Source organism: Nycticebus coucang, chromosome 3 (genome assembly GCF_027406575.1).
Source record: "Nycticebus coucang isolate mNycCou1 chromosome 3, mNycCou1.pri, whole genome shotgun sequence".
NCBI lineage: Eukaryota > Metazoa > Chordata > Mammalia > Primates > Lorisidae > Nycticebus > Nycticebus coucang.
The window spans coordinates 71,568,913-71,584,319 of NC_069782.1; the positions used below are offsets into that span (position 1 = coordinate 71,568,913).

A 15,407-nucleotide genomic window follows, 5' to 3' on the forward strand; every position below is an offset into this window, starting at 1 on the left:
CTAGGATATGATTTAACATTGAAGACATAATGGGGCAGAGAGGCTGTCATGAACAGAACAGACAAAATGTTGGGCAACACGTAAGTGAGATGAGACCTGGGACAGCATTCTTAGTAGGATCCAAACCCAGGAAGAAGAGTTTCAGTCATAGATTAAAGAGGCCTTCTCCAGCTGGGCATGGTGGCTAATGCCTATAATCCCAGCACTTTGGGAGGCCAAGGCAAAGGGACCTCTTGAATCCAGGAGTTCAACAGCAGCCTGGGGAACACTGTGAGACCCCATATCTACAAAAAATAAGAAAAATTATCCAGGTACGGTCCCACCTACTTGGGAGGCTGAGGTGGGAGGATTGCTTGAGCCCAGGATTTCGAGGGTACAGTGAGATGTTACCTCAATACTGTACTCCCTGGGTGACAAAGTGAGACCCCATCTCAAAAAAAAAAAAAAAATCTTCATCTCTATAATCCCATCACAAGCCCTGACACAAAAGTGGCTTTTGTTATTTTGTTGACTGTAATGGTTCAGTCACACACAGATTCTTACTGGGCACCAACTGTGTGCAGGGCAGTGGGGACAGGACAGACTTAGTCCCTGCCCAGAGGTGCTGACAGTGCAATAGAAGAGAGGCAATTACCCAATAGTTATTTCAGTTGCTCCTGGGGCCAGGTTGCTCAGAGAGATGATTGGATCTGGGAAGGTTTCCTGGAGGAGGTGAATGAAAATCAAGGACGAGTGAGAATAGCCAGAAAGCATCCTAAGAAGGTGAGGGTGTGAGGAGTTCTGGCAGAGGGAACAGCTCAGGCAAAGACTGGATGACCTCACCATGTTCCCAAGAAGGGTGAGATGGCAGGGACCCAGTGGGCTAAGACTGATTTGGAGGCATGGGTAAGGCTTCAGAGGTTGAGAGAAAAATGTATAGATTGTCCTCTGCTCAGTAGAGCTACAGCAGACTTGTGGCAGGAAGTGCCAGGTTGGAACTTAGCTGTAGTATTTTTCTTTCACTTCCTGGGTGGCTTCTGCAGAGAGGAATACAAATGTATGTTCCTGCTCCTGGCGCTGAGATTAAGGCTTCTGCCCTCTTAGAAGTGGGGTGAGTTTCTAACAACTCCAGTCTGCTGGCTTCTACAATACTTTGAGAATGAGCAAGACAAGAATGTGGTGAGGACAAGGGTGGTACCAGAGACAAATATTCCATTTGTTCTGCTGGCAAAAAGCCAATAAACACAAAGAATGAATCAGTGAAACTAGAAATAAAGTTGAATTCATGAATAAAAAAAAATCCTCCTATATAAACAACATCTAGAAAGAAGTAAGCAAATGCCAACAAATTACTAGGACATGAATCCAGAAATCACAGAACATAAAGTGCAAATGGCTTTTAAATCCAGAAAAAAAGTAATTGGCCTTACTCATGAAATGAACATTTAAAGTAGAGTGAAAGCCTACGATTGTTTCAATGACGAAAGATTTGAGAAAATTCAAAACCCATTTGCGTGTTCTGCATTTATACCTCACCTTTCACTTTAAAAAAAATTCATGATTTAAAAAAAAAAACACTGAGCAGCGTGGCGCCTGTAGCTCAAAGGGGTAGGGTACTGGCCCTATATGCCGGAGGTGGTGGGTTCAGACCCAGCCCCGGCCAAAAACTGCAAAAAATAAAGTAAAAAATAAAAATAAAAAAACCCTGAGCAACCTAAGTGTAAATGGGAATGTCCTCAAACTGGTAAAGACCATTTACAAAAAAAAAAAAAAAAAAATTACAGGTAATATTATACTTGATAGTGAAAAACTGAATTGTTTCCTTTTGAGACTGGGAACAAGACAAGGGTGTCCCTTTTCACCACTTCTATTCAACATCGTTCTGGAGATCCTAGCTATTATAATATGACAAGAAAAATAAATAAGGTGGGTGCTGCCAGTTTTTTTGTTTGTTTGTTTGTTTTGTTTTTTTGAGACAGAGTCTCACTTTATCACCCTCGGTAGAGTGTTCTGGTGTCATAGCTCACAGCAACTTCAAACTCCAAGCAATTCTCTTGGATCAGCCTCCCCAGTAGCTGGGACTATAGGTGCCTGACACAATGCCCAGCTATTTTTAGAGCTGGGGTCTTCCTCTTGCTCAGTCTGGTCTCAAACTCATAAGCTCCTAGAGTACTAGGATTACAAGTGTGAGCCACCTTGCCTGGCCTGGTGCTGCCAGTTTTAGTGGCATGCACCTGTAGTCCCAGTTATTTAGTAGGCTGAGAGAGAGGATTAGTTGAGTTCAGCAGTTCAAGCCCAGCCTAGGTGACATAGTGAGACCTTGTCTTAAATTAAACAAAACAATAAGTAAAACTGTCACTATATGCAGATGACATGGTTATTTATGTCAAACACCTAAGGGAATTTATAAGACAATTACCAGAACTAATTAAGTAAATAGCACGGTCACAGGTTTATTATTATTATTATTATTATTATTGTGAGACAGAGCCTCAAGCTGTCACCCTGGGTAGAGTGCTGTGGCATCACAGTTCACAGCAACCTCCAACTCCTAGGCTCAAGCCATTCTTCTGCCTCTAGGCACCCACCATAATGCCTGGCTATTTTTTGTTTGGCAAGCCCAGGCTGGATTTGAACCCATCAGCTCAGCTGGCACCTTAGCCGCTTGAGCCACAGGCGCCAAGCCATGATCACAGGTTTAAAAGTCAATTGAATTCAATACAAAATTCAATTGAATTTTTATATAATAGCAGCAAACAATTGGAAAATAAAAAAATGTTTAATTTCACTTGTAGCAGCATCCAAAAAGATAAAATACTGCTATGGTCTGTATTTTTGTGTCCCTCAAAAATTCATATGTTGAAATCCTAATGTGAAAGATGAAATGGGACATTTTGGAAGGTGGTTAGATCATGAGGGTGAGGCCCTCATCAGCAGGATTAGTGCCCTTGTAGACAAACCTTTAGACCAGGAATTTGAGACTAGCCTGAGTGACAGTGAGACCTTGTCTCTACAAACAAAACAAAACAAAAAACAACAACCAAAAACCAAAGCAACAACAACAAAAACAAAAACTAGCTAGGCACAGTATCTGACACCTATAGTCCCAGCCTCTCAGGAGACTGAAGCAGGAAGATTGCTTGAGCCCAGTTGTTTGAGGTTTCAGGGAGCTATGATGACACAACTACACTCTAACTCAGGCCAGAGTGGACTCTGTCTCAATAAATAAAGAAATTAAATTAAATTAAACATAGAGGGTGGTGCCTCTGGCTCAATGAGTAGGGCGCCGGCCCCGCATACCGAGGGTGGTGGGTTCAAACCCGGCCCTGGCCAAACTGCAAACAAAAAATAGCCAGGCATTGTGGCAGGTGCCTGTAGTCCTAGCTACTTTGGAGGCTGAGGCAAGAGAGTCACCTAAGCCCAGGAGTTGGAGGTTTCTGTGAGCTGTGATGCCATGGCACTCTACTGAGGGTGACATAGTGAGACTCTGTCTCAAAAAATAAAATAAAATAAACATTGAATTATTATATGACTCAGTCAGTTCATTCCCAGGTGTTTGTTTATTTATTTATGTATGAGACAGAGTCTCACTATGTCATCACCCTTGGTAGAGTGCTGTGGCATCACAGCTCACAGCAACCTCAAACTCTTGGGCTTAAGTGATTCTCTTGCCTCAGCCTCCCAAGTAGCTGGGACTACAGGCCTCCACCCACCACAATTTCCAGCTATTTTGTTGTTGTTGTTGTTGTCATTGTTTAGCTGGCCCCAGGCCAGGTTCAAACCCACCAGTCCCAGTGCATGTGGCCAGCACCCTAACCACTGAGCTACAGGCACCAAGCCCACTCCCAGGCATTTAGAAAAATTAAAACATATATCCAGGCTGAGTGTAGTGGTTCATTTCTGTAATCTGAGAGACTCAGGAGGCTGAGGTGGGAGGATCACTTGAGGCCAGAAGTTCAAGACCAGTCTAGGAAACATATTGAGACACTCCCCACGGCACCTATGTCTCTAAAAAGGAAAAAAATGAAAAGTATAATTATCCAGATGTGGTGGTTTATGCCTGTTGCCCCAGTTACTCAGGATGCTGAGGCAGGAGGATTGCTTAAGTCCAAGAGCTATTATGATCATGTGACTGCACTTCAGGCTGGGTGACAGAGCAAGCCCCCATCTCTATAAAAGGATAAAAATAACAATAATAAAAAATAAAACATACATCTATACAGGGATTCATAAATGAAAATGTTCGTAACATCTTTATTCATAATAGTCCTAAACTGAAAATGAACCAACTATTCATCCACAGGTGGATAGATGAACAAATTGTGGTCCAGCCATGACATGGAATACTCTTCAGCAAAAAAGGGAATGAACTGTAGGTACATGCTTTGCATGGAATAACAGAATCATTATGCTAAGTGAAAGAAGCCAAAGACAAAACTTATGAAGAAAATTCTGGAACATGCAGACTAATCTGTAATGACAGAAAAGAAACCAGAGTTGCCTGAGAATGAAGGTGAAAGAAAGGTTCCACAAAGGTTGCATTAAGCTCTTGGGGGTAATGGATACACTCATGATTTCATAGGTTTACACATTTGTTAAAAAACAGTGTAAGTTGTGCATTTTAAATATGTGCATTTACTACAATCATGTGCCGCTTAAAGACGTTCTGATCAAGGACAGATCACATATGTGACAATGGTCCTTTAAGATTATAGTGACGTTAAGGCTCGGCGCCCATAGCACAGTGGTTACAGCGCCAGCCACATACACCAAAGTTGGTGGGTTCGAACCTGGCTCAGGCCAGCTAACCAACAATGACAACTGCAACAACAACAAAAAAATAGCTGGGCGTTGTGGTAGGCGCCTGTAGTCCCAGCTACTTTGGAAGCTGAGACAAGAGAATCGCTTGAGCCCAAGAGTTTGAGGTTGCTGTGAGCTGTGATGCCACAGCATTGTACTGAGAGCAACATAGTAAAACTCTGTCTCAAATATATACATAAATAAATAAATATAGTAACGTTGAAAGATTTCTCTTGCCTAGCCACATGGTAGCTGTCATAGATCAATTACTTAATTTTTAGAGATAATTTCAGTGCAGCCTAAGTGTATGGTGTTTATAAAGTCTACAGTAGTGCACAGGAAAGTCCTAGGGCTTCACATCCACTCACCACTCCCTCACTGACTCACCCAGAGCAACTTCCAGGTCTACAAACCCCATTCACGCTTAGAGTCCTGTACAGGTGTACCATTTCTTATCCTTTATACTGTATGTTTGCTGTATCTTTCTTTTCCATGTTTGGGTATGTTTAGATACACAAATACCATTGTGTTATAGTTGCCTAAAGTATTTAGTACACTAACATGCTGCATGAATTGTTAGCCCAGGAGCAAGAGGCTCTGGGACTCAGCTCTGCTCCTATGGCTCAAAGGGGTAGGACGCTGGCCCCATATACTGGAGGTGGTGGGTTCAAACCCAGCCCAGGCTAAAAAACACAAAAAAAAAGAAATTGAGTCCCCTAAAATGATGCTGAATACAATGTTGTTTAATTTTTGTAGCCCTCTTTGTGTGTGTGTGTGTGTATGTGTGTGTGTTTAGAGACAGAGTCTCATTTTATTTTCCTCGGTAGAGTGCTATGGCATCACAGCTCACAGCAACCTCAAACTCTTAGGCATAAGAGATTCTCTTGCCTTAGCCTCCCAAGTAGCCGGGACTACAAGGGCCCACCACAACACCCTGCTATTTTTTTTATTGTAGTTGTTATTGTTGTTTGGCAGGCCCAGGCCAGGTTTGAACCTGTCAGCCTCAGTGTATGTGGCTAGCACCCTAGCTGCTGAGCTACAAGCACTGAGCCTGTGTTTTAATTTTTTTTAATTGGAGACTCTGTCACCCAGGCAGGAGTGTGTCACTGGGCAGGGGAGGAGGTCTTGGAATCACTCAGATGCAGCCAAAATATAAAATAAATAAGCAGTGACTCACTATGGGAGGCCAAAACAAGAGGATCTTGAGCTCAGGAGTTTGAGACCAGCCTGAGCAAGAGCGAGACCTGTCTCTACCAAAAGTAGAAAAATTTGTTGGGCATGGTAGCACAGGCCTGTAGTCCCAGCTACTCAGGTGGCTGAGGCAGGAGGTTCAGCCAAAGAGTTTGAGGCTGCAGTGAACTATGATGATACCACTGCACTGTAGCCCACAGGACAGAGACTGACTCTGTCAATCAATCAATCAGCAAAGCGTTGAAACAAATGTTATGCAGAACATCACTACACACCCTTCCTGGCCCTTCACAGCCCCTCCTTTCTGCTCAGATGCAGGAGGCTCCCCAATCCAGGCTTTGGAAACAAGAGTCAGGCCCTACGGATTGGTACCAGTCTCAGCCCTTTCTCTCCCCTTCTTCATCCTCCCCTGTCCTGCCAAGATCCAATTTGCCCTACAGATGCTGGGCTCCTCTTTTAGGATCTCTTTCTACCCGCTAGTCCCCTCTCTGCAGCTAGGGTAAACTGAGATCCAAAGTGGTGAGTTCAAGCACAGGGGATTTGATCTCCCCGGTCCAAACAGTCATATGTCATTTCAATCTCATATCAACTCTATAGGTTGGGGATCATTACCTTCCCCATCTTGCAGATGAGGAAACTGAATCCCATGGTGGCACCAGGGAACAACGCGTAAACTGTGAACTCTGTTGCAAATCACTTCGGGATCCCGCCAGTCAGACAAGGGTTCTGCTGCCACCTGGTGGAATCTTGCGGCAGCGCCATTCAGATAGAGTCGCCTCTCACTTGACGTCCTGCTAGAGGAGGGGATCCCAGACAGAGAATGACTGACCTGGTCCCCTGAACTCACCCCTACCCATCATGCTCCTCTCCTGCAAATTTTCCGAATATTCACAACCTAAGTGTACACCAGGAAGGCACTGTCTAACTAACCCCCTCCCACGAGTGTTGTGTTGGGGTAAAGACTTAATTTTTTTAATTTATTTTTGTTTGTTTCCTATATCATAAAATATCAAGCAAGGCACTATTTTCGTGCAAAAAGTTAATTGAAATACTAAAGAAAAAATACTAAAGGAAATTCTTTAGTCTGAAAATAAGTGGCCCAGATGTTTATTAGAATCCACACAAAAACCCAAAGACCACATAAAAAGGTAATTAATGTAATTATAAAAGATAGCATAAAGGCATATTCTTTCTCCTTTTGTCCTCAACAGATCTAAAAGACAATTGTATAAAAGCATATATTAACGATATTTGGGACCCTGTAACATATAGAACTGTAATATATTTGACAATAACAGCAGCACAATAGTGGGAGCAGCCAAGCTGAATTTGAATAAGGAAATAATACAGCTGGTAACTTTATTTATTTATTTATTTATTTATTTATTTATTTGTTTTTGAAACAAAGTCTCGCTCTGTGGCCTGGATAGAGTGCCATGGCATCATACCTCACAGCAACCTCAAAATCTTGGGCTTGGCTGGGGGCCTGTAGCTCAGTGGTTAGGGCGTGGGCCACATGCACCAGAAACGGTGGGTTCAAACCTAGCCTGGGGCAACTAAACAACAACAACAAATGGCCAGGCATTGTGGCAGGCACTTGTAGTCCCAGCTACTGGGGAGGCTCAGGCAAGAGAATCACTTGAGCCCAAGAGTTTGAGGTTGCTGTGAGGTATGACACTACAGCACTCTACAGAGGACAACAAAGTGAGACTCTGCCTCAATAAGAAGGAAAGGAAAGGGAAGGGAAGGGAATGGAATGAAATGAAATGAAATGAAATCTTGGGCTCAAGCCATCCTCTTGCCCCAGCCTTCCAAGTAGTTGGGGCTATAGGTGCCCGCCACAAGGCCTGGCTAGTTTTTCTATTTTTAGGAAATTACTAGGATTACAGGCATGAGCCAATGCACTGGGCACCAGCTGATAACTTTAATTCAGAAAATGCAATTAAGAGAACCACAAATGCAAAATAATAAAATTAATATTAATACAATTAATATATTAAAATTAATATAATTAGAGTATCATTAATTAATAATTTATTAAATAATAAAATTATTTTATAATAAAATAAATTAATATAATATAATGGATGATCATTTGAGAACAGCCTGGGAACATAGTGAGACCCTATCTCTACAAAAAAAAAATTTTTTTTTTTTTGAGACAAAGTCTCAAGCTGTTGCCCTGGGTAGAGTGCCATGGTGTTACAGCTCACAGCAACTTCCAACTCTTGGGCTTAAGTGATTCTCTTGCTTCATCCTCCCAAGTAGCTGGGACTACAGGTGCCCACCACAACACCCAGCTGTTTTTTTTTTTTTGGTAGGGGGTGTGTGTGGTTATAATCATTGTTGTCTGGCAGGCCCAGGCTGGATTCAGACCCACCAGTTCTGGTGAATGTGGCTGGCGCCCTAGATACTTGAGCTATAGGCGCTGAGCCCAAAAAATTTTTAAAAATTAGCCAAGCATGGTGTATCACACTGTAGTCCCAGCTACTTGGGAGATTGAAGCCAGAGGATCACTTAAGCCCAGGAGTTGCAGTTTACAGTGAGTTTATGATTATACCAGTGCACTCCAGCCTGGGTGACAGAGCGAGACCCTCTCTCAAACAAAAACAAAGACATAAAAAGCTATGATTAGGAATCCACAATCCAACATGTCTTTTTTTTTTTTTGTAGAGACAGAGTCTTACTTTATCGCCCTTGGTAGAGTGCCATGGCATCACACAGCTCACAGCAACCTCCAACTCCTGGGCTTCAGCGATTCTCTTGCCTCAGCCTCCCGAGTAGCTGGGACTACAGGCGCCCACCACAACGCCCAGCTATTCCAACATGTCATTTTTTTGTTGCTACATAAATTAACTGATAGGCTAGTGATGTCTAAAAAGGTGATGTTTCTCCGGTCTTTCAATTCCTTCAATCTTCAGATGGCTGACTTTTACCTGGACTGAATTCAGAAGTAGAGTTGTAGGTCTAGCCACCACTAGCTACTGTTTTAGTGTAAGATTCACAATGCCAGATCCCCACAGCTTGTCTCTTCATTTTGGTTGTGCCACAGAGGGAACAAGCGTACTTGGAGTACTGGCTGATTTCAGTTTTCTTCATCATTTTCCCTAAGGAGGCACCATAGAAGGTACTATTTTTGCCAATGATTCTGACCTACTTGGTGAGTTTCTTTTCTTTCTTTCTTGTTTTTTTTTTGAGACAGCGTCTCACTATGTCACCCTCAGTAGAGTGCTGTGGCATCACAACTCACAGCAACCTCAAACTCTTGGGCTTAAGCGATTCTATTGCCTCAGCCTCCCAAGTAGCTGGGACTACTGGCACCAGCCATAATACCCAGATATTTTTTTAAATTGCAGCTGTCGTTGTTGTTTAGCTGGCCTGGGCTGGGTTGGAACCCACCAGTCCCGGTGAATGTGGCTGGCACCATAACCACTGTGCTACGAGCGACAAGTTGAACATTTCTTTTTGATAAAACGATTTAAGAAGGGAAATAATAGTCTTTCCAACGAATGATGCTGGGACAACCGGATCTCCACATGCAAAACAATGAAGCTGAACCCTTACCTCATGCCGTATACACAAAGAAACTCCAAATTAATCATAGAGCTAAATGTTATGGTGTGAGAAAAGACCACCAGACAAATAATCTTCAAAATGCCAATAAGGAGCCTTTATTTAGACCGAGGCCTGCTGCCCTCTTAAGTGAGGCGACCAGGGTTGATGCACAACTATTTTTTTTTTTTTTTTGTAGAGACAGGGTCTCACTTTATGGCCCTCGGTAGAGTGCTGTGGCCTCACACAGCTCACAGCAACCTCCAACTCCTGGGCTTAAGCGATTCTCTTGCCTCAGCCTCCCGAGTAGATGGGACTACAGGCGCCCGCCACAACACCCGGCTATTTTTTTTTTTGGTTGCAGTTCTTCCGGGGCAGGGTTTGAACCTGCCACCCTCGGTATATGGGGCCGGCGCCTTACCGACTGAGCCACAGGTGCCGCCCAATGCACAGCTTTTATAGGTTGGATGACACAGCAAGCAAGCCACTGGACTTTACAGCCAGCACATCCAGCATGGCACTTGTGGTTACTTGGTTAAGCAAAATGATGGTTAGACACAAAAACATTTTTAACATCAATGGGGTCAGAATGACCTTATCCTGCCTATGTGTGTTCCATGAAGTCAGCAGGGCCTTATCTTGTGTGTCCCTTACTCAGCCTCCCCTCCCATCCCTGTTGTCTGGGGAAGGGGAATAGGGAGCTGAGCCCTTGGCCCTCTAAGCCACCATCCCAATGTAAGACCTAAAACTACAAACTTCTCAGATGAAAACATACACATTAACATCTTAACTTTGGACTAGGCGATTGTTTCTTAAGACACCAAATGCACAAGCAACACAATAGAAGATATATTGGACTCCATCAAAATTAAAAAACTTTGTTCTTCAGAGGGCTTCAGCAAGGAAGCAAAAAACACACAAAATAGGAAAACTTTACAAATCATGTATCTGATAAGGAGCTGGTATCTATAAAATATATAAAGAATTCTTATAACTCAATAGTAAAAAGAAAAAAGGAGGATCACGTGAGCCCAGCCATTTGAGGCTTTAGGGAACTCTGATCATGCCACCACACTCCGTGAGAAGCAACAGAGTTAGACCCTGTGTCTTTTTTTTACAGAGACTCACTTTGTCACCCTGGGGAGAGTGCTATGGCGTCATAGCTCACAGCAACCTCAAACTCTTGGGCTCAAGTGATCCTCTTGCCTCAGCCTCCTGAGTAGCTGGGACAACAGGCGCCCGCCACAACGCCTGGCTTTTTTTTTTTTTAATCTCACTCTTGCTCAGGCTGGTCTTAAACGACTGAAGTAAAGCAATCCACTCGCCTCAGCCTCCCAGAATGCTAGGATTATAGGCGTTAGCCACCGCGGAGGGCCTGTTATCAATTTTAATAAAAAAAAAAAAGAAAGAAAGAAAAATGCCAATCAGGCTCAGCTCTCACCAACCCCAAGCATTCCTCCCTTCAAAATAAATTCCTCTGTGTATTCTATTTCTTTTCTGTTTAACTTTACAGCCTGTTATAAGTGAGTCGTTTGCAGTTGTTTCCTCTTCCATCTTTAGTCTCACCCCCTCACCCACATCTCTCCCGCATTCCCTGGAGAGCCTCTTTTCTGCCTGAGCAAACTGCTAAGCCTGCAGCCCTTCAAAGGTGGCGGCTGGATCCTGATCAACTCCATCAACTCCATCCCGCCCGCTCTCCCTCCCACCCCGTTTCCCCAGGATCTGTATGAACTGGAGCCAAGCAGATGGAGTTTGAATCCCAAGGCACTACGAAACACCCTGGGGGTGGGAGGGATCGCTATACCTCTGGCACGGTACGGCAGGAGCAATGGGACTAGGGGCTCATCAATATTCTTGCTATAACATCTCTAAGAGAAAATATTATTTTTATTCCCATTTTACAGATGAGAATTCTCAGGTGCATGGCTCAAAATCCTCGTAACAAAGCTCCCGGGGAGAAGAGACCCCAAGAGAAACAAAGCGCTGATATGTCACCATAAACACCGGAGCCACCCCAGTTCGGCATCCTGAGGAAGAGCAACGCTTGAACCTGCCAACTAGATCAGGATGTGCCTACAACTCCCGTCGTGCAGCGCGCGCCGACGCTCCATTACGTCCACGTGGAAACGTAGGGCTGGCCTCGCTGCCTTCTGGGACATGTAGTCTCACGTGAAAAGAGGCAGGTCTGTGAGCGGTAGGATCCAGAGCCAATGAAGAAGCTGATCTTCTTGAGTGCGGGGACAAGAAGCCAATGAGTACGTGGATTAGAGAGGGAGGAGGAGGGACTTCCTGCAACGAAGTAATGGTGAGCGGCTTCGCCAAGAAAAGCACTTCCTTTTGCCGGTAGTGGCGAGTGTGGAGGGATCGCTATGAAGGCCTCTGGCACGGTACGGCAGAAGCAATGGGACTAGGGGTTGGAGAACGCGGCGCGGACCGCATCGGGGACGTGGGGAGGTGGCGTGGGCCGAGTCGGTGCTGCGCGCTCCAGACTGAGTCTCTTTTGGCCATGCACTGCCGCCCCCTTTGCAGCCAATATGGCGGCCATTGCAGGCGCCGCGTGGGGAGGCCGGTGTATGGCCTAGAGCAATCTCAGATCGCAGAGGCCTGAAGATGTGGGGTCTTCTTTCCAGTGGGTGGATAAGTAGCGTAGCGTGGAGGCCCATGCCCACAGCAATACGTTGAATCACCAACCCTTAGTTTCCTCATCTGCAAAGTGGACTTGGGGGGGAAACAGTGTATTTCTTTTCCCCCTGTCATGGCTGTGAAAAGCAGATGAATATTATGAACTGTGAGCTGAAGCGAGGAGCGTGGGGCTATCGCTATGATATACATTAGGAAAAATTAGACAATGCTGCGGCGCAGTAAGGAAAAGTAGGCGAATAAGTCTGTATACAGATTTCCAGCCTCAGTTTCCTCGCTGAAAAAGATGCAGGGCCCATTGTCCCCTTCCTGAATGTACAGTCTCAAGACTGGGGGGTCAGATTGAGAGCAGAAATTAGGAGCCAAGTCTGTGTTTTGTTTGGGCTATTTTTCATTGATATTAGTAAGAAGCTTCGTTTACGGAAGTGGTTGCTTTTGCCGTGTTATGGGGCTGAGATTTGGCAGAACATTCTTAACCTTTTACAGGGAACTTTCTCTGGTCCAAACCTTAGCCTGCAGCTGGGCATACAGGCAGATGGAGATTGCATGGCAACAGTGCAGGCAGCCCAAGGCTGGGGAAAGATCTGGAGTTTTGTCCTGGTTCTGCCTGGAGTGGGCTGTAAGAACCCAGCCTGCTCACTCTCTGAGCCCTCAGTGAAATAGAATAGTGGTTGGATGTTATGAGCTGCAGAGTGGCTGTTTAACAGGGACTGCAAAGTAATTTAAGATTGCAGTAGTGGGTTTAGGCCTTAGCTTACCTGGTCTGAAGCTGTTAGCCAGGGAAAAGGACAGGTAGGCATCTCAGTTAATACTTCAGGGACTCTACCTCTGTCCTCACTTCGTGTTTTTGGATAAAGCTCAGGTCCTTATGACCCACAGTCACCACGATTCCATTTGGAGGCTCTGGGACTTCACTGCTTCCTCAGTTTCTTGAATCTTGTCATCATCAGGCTTGTGAAAGGGAGTGGGTAATCTCCCCAGTTGTCACTGGTGGTTCTGTGTGCTGGCCCTACCTCACCCCTATTTCCTTTCAGCTTCGAGAGTACAAGGTGGTGGGGCGTTGCCTGCCTACCCCTAAGTGCCACACGCCGCCTCTCTACCGTATGCGGATCTTTGCACCTAACCATGTTGTGGCCAAGTCCCGCTTTTGGTACTTTGTATCTCAGCTAAAGAAGATGAAGAAGTCTTCAGGGGAAATTGTCTACTGTGGGCAGGTATGAGATGCCCAAAACAAGGTAGAGTTTAGAGTGGATTCGTGCCTCCCTACAGAAGTACCAGACATCATAGCCCTAGGCCATGTTAATGTTTAGGCCACAAGACTGGATTTGTACCTTGATTAAGGTCATCCCTGGGATGCATCTGTAAGGAGCGGGGAGACACGGGTGGCAACTAAGTTGGCCCAGGCAAGTCCCAGGAGACTCATGTTTGGGGAGGAGTCTCGAGCTTTTTTGGTCTGCATGGGAGAAACTGAAGGGAATTGCAGCTTCCTGAAGGTAGGGAGTCTGGGAGGACTGAGGCACGAGAGTCTGGCCTCAGAGGAGGCAGAGGTGTGGGTTCAGCAAAGGTAAGCTAGGGTAATACCTACTGGCTTTCTCATCACATTCTGTGTTCTCTCCCTGGCAGGTGTTTGAGAAATCCCCCCTGCGGGTGAAGAACTTTGGCATCTGGCTTCGCTATGACTCCCGCAGCGGAACCCATAACATGTACCGGGAATACCGAGACCTGACAACCGCAGGCGCTGTCACCCAGTGCTGTAAGCTGCTTGCCCTCCCCCCTCCCTGCCCCCCGCCCCGCCTTTAGACTTACCCTAACTCCCTCAGATTGAGGTAGGGCAAATGCAAGAGGCTTCCAGGACAGGGGAGGCTTTTGCTTAGATGGCAGAAAGAACAGAGAGCGCCCTGGGTCCCAGGTGTGCTTTTTTGGACTCTGGGGAACCCAACCAGGCTCAGCTGTTGTTCACTTCCTTCCTTTTGGGTCTGCTCTTTGTGTATACTGGACTCCTGTCACAGCTCTGTTTTCAGGGACCTACATAGAACCCACTTTAACCATTATCTAATACTGGAAGCTGGCACCAAGTATCCCCAGGTAGTTCGCATACTAGGGCCCTGAGGCCTTTGCACCTAAACCCAAGAATCACTGTTAATATAGCAGTGATTTAAACAGAGGTGCAGATAGCAAGTGGATCTCGTCGCCTTTGGAGGGCTGTCACTGTGCCCTTCAAAGTGAATGTGGAGGTTCTACATCTCCTGTAGCCAGCATCTGGTGGGACCAGAAGCTGCAGCCACCTAGCCCCCAGCCAGCCTCAAGTTGGGGTCCCCAAGCAATTGCTGTGTCTGACAGGATATGCTGGGTCATTGGGCAGGTACTCTGTAGGTTTGCCAGCATACTCTGTCACCCTGTCCCCTCCCCCTTTCTGCAGATCGGGACATGGGTGCCCGGCACCGTGCCCGGGCCCATTCAATCCAGATCATGAAGGTGGAGGAGATTGCAGCCAGCAAGTGCCGGCGGCCAGCAGTCAAGCAGTTCCACGTGAGTGTCCTGTGGTTCCATTGGGTGGTCTGGGCCCAAGAGGGCTCCCACGGAGGAGGCTCCTATTCTGACGCAGGAACCCGGGAGAGGGGAGGGAGCTATGCCTCAGTGACCCTGGAAGGATAAGGTTAAGAGTCCTCCAACCCCCTCATCTCTCTTCACAGGACTCCAAGATTAAGTTCCCACTGCCCCATCGGGTCCTACGTCGGCAGCACAAGCCACGCTTCACCACCAAGAGGCCCAACACCTTCTTCTAGGTGCAGGGCCCTCTCACCCATCTCTTCCCAAATAAATTCATGCCCAGGTGCTCAATGCTTGTTTTGCTTGTTCGCTCACTTTACAGAGCTCCAAGGCTGTGTGAAAGGCCAGCCCGGGTCACTCACCTAGTTGGTTCTCTTGTGTCCTGGAGAGTCTTCAGTGTAAACAAATCCTCGAGATCCTTAAAAAGAGGTTGAGGCTCCAGGTCTAGTGGAGGGCTATCAGGCAACCACAGCTGCAGGCTGCACTGTTGGCCTGAGGGCCCCTAAGTCTTTCCTGGCCATCTTGTTAGTCACTAACCTCAGGTGGTTCTTTGGAGAGATTCTCCCAAGATGGTGGGGTTGAGATTACCTCCCTGTCTCTTTCCTACTGGGCCTTGACCCTTTTGACTTGGAACCTGGGACTGTGATGCCTGAGATTCTCAGAGCAGACAAAAGGGGGGCACCCAAGAGGCTGCC

General features: G+C 45.9%; 1 protein-coding gene and 1 non-coding gene across 2 annotated transcripts; both read left to right on the forward strand.

Annotated features, from left to right (window-relative positions):
• The first annotated feature begins 11,781 nt into the window (after window positions 1-11,781).
• Window positions 11,782-14,998, forward strand: RPL18A (ribosomal protein L18a). Its single transcript, XM_053583915.1, has 5 exons — window positions 11,782-11,909; window positions 13,197-13,376; window positions 13,786-13,915; window positions 14,582-14,691; window positions 14,856-14,998. The coding sequence occupies exons 1-5, from the start codon at window positions 11,892-11,894 to the stop codon at window positions 14,946-14,948; spliced, it is 531 nt and encodes a 176-aa protein (XP_053439890.1). The 5' UTR covers window positions 11,782-11,891; the 3' UTR covers window positions 14,949-14,998.
• Window positions 14,276-14,407, forward strand: LOC128582850 (small nucleolar RNA SNORA68). The gene has a single exon (XR_008379275.1). It is a non-coding gene; the product is annotated as a small nucleolar RNA SNORA68 (small nucleolar RNA).
• Window positions 14,999-15,407: the final 409 nt, after the last annotated feature.

What these genes read in the sequence shown, in the direction of transcription:
- RPL18A (XM_053583915.1), top strand. An exon ending in AAATTGTCTACTGTGGGCAG is followed by an intron (nt 13,377 to 13,785) that starts GTATGAGATGCC and finishes TCTCCCTGGCAG; the next exon opens with GTGTTTGAGAAATCCCCCCT. An exon ending in CAGCAGTCAAGCAGTTCCAC is followed by an intron (nt 14,692 to 14,855) that starts GTGAGTGTCCTG and finishes CTCTCTTCACAG; the next exon opens with GACTCCAAGATTAAGTTCCC.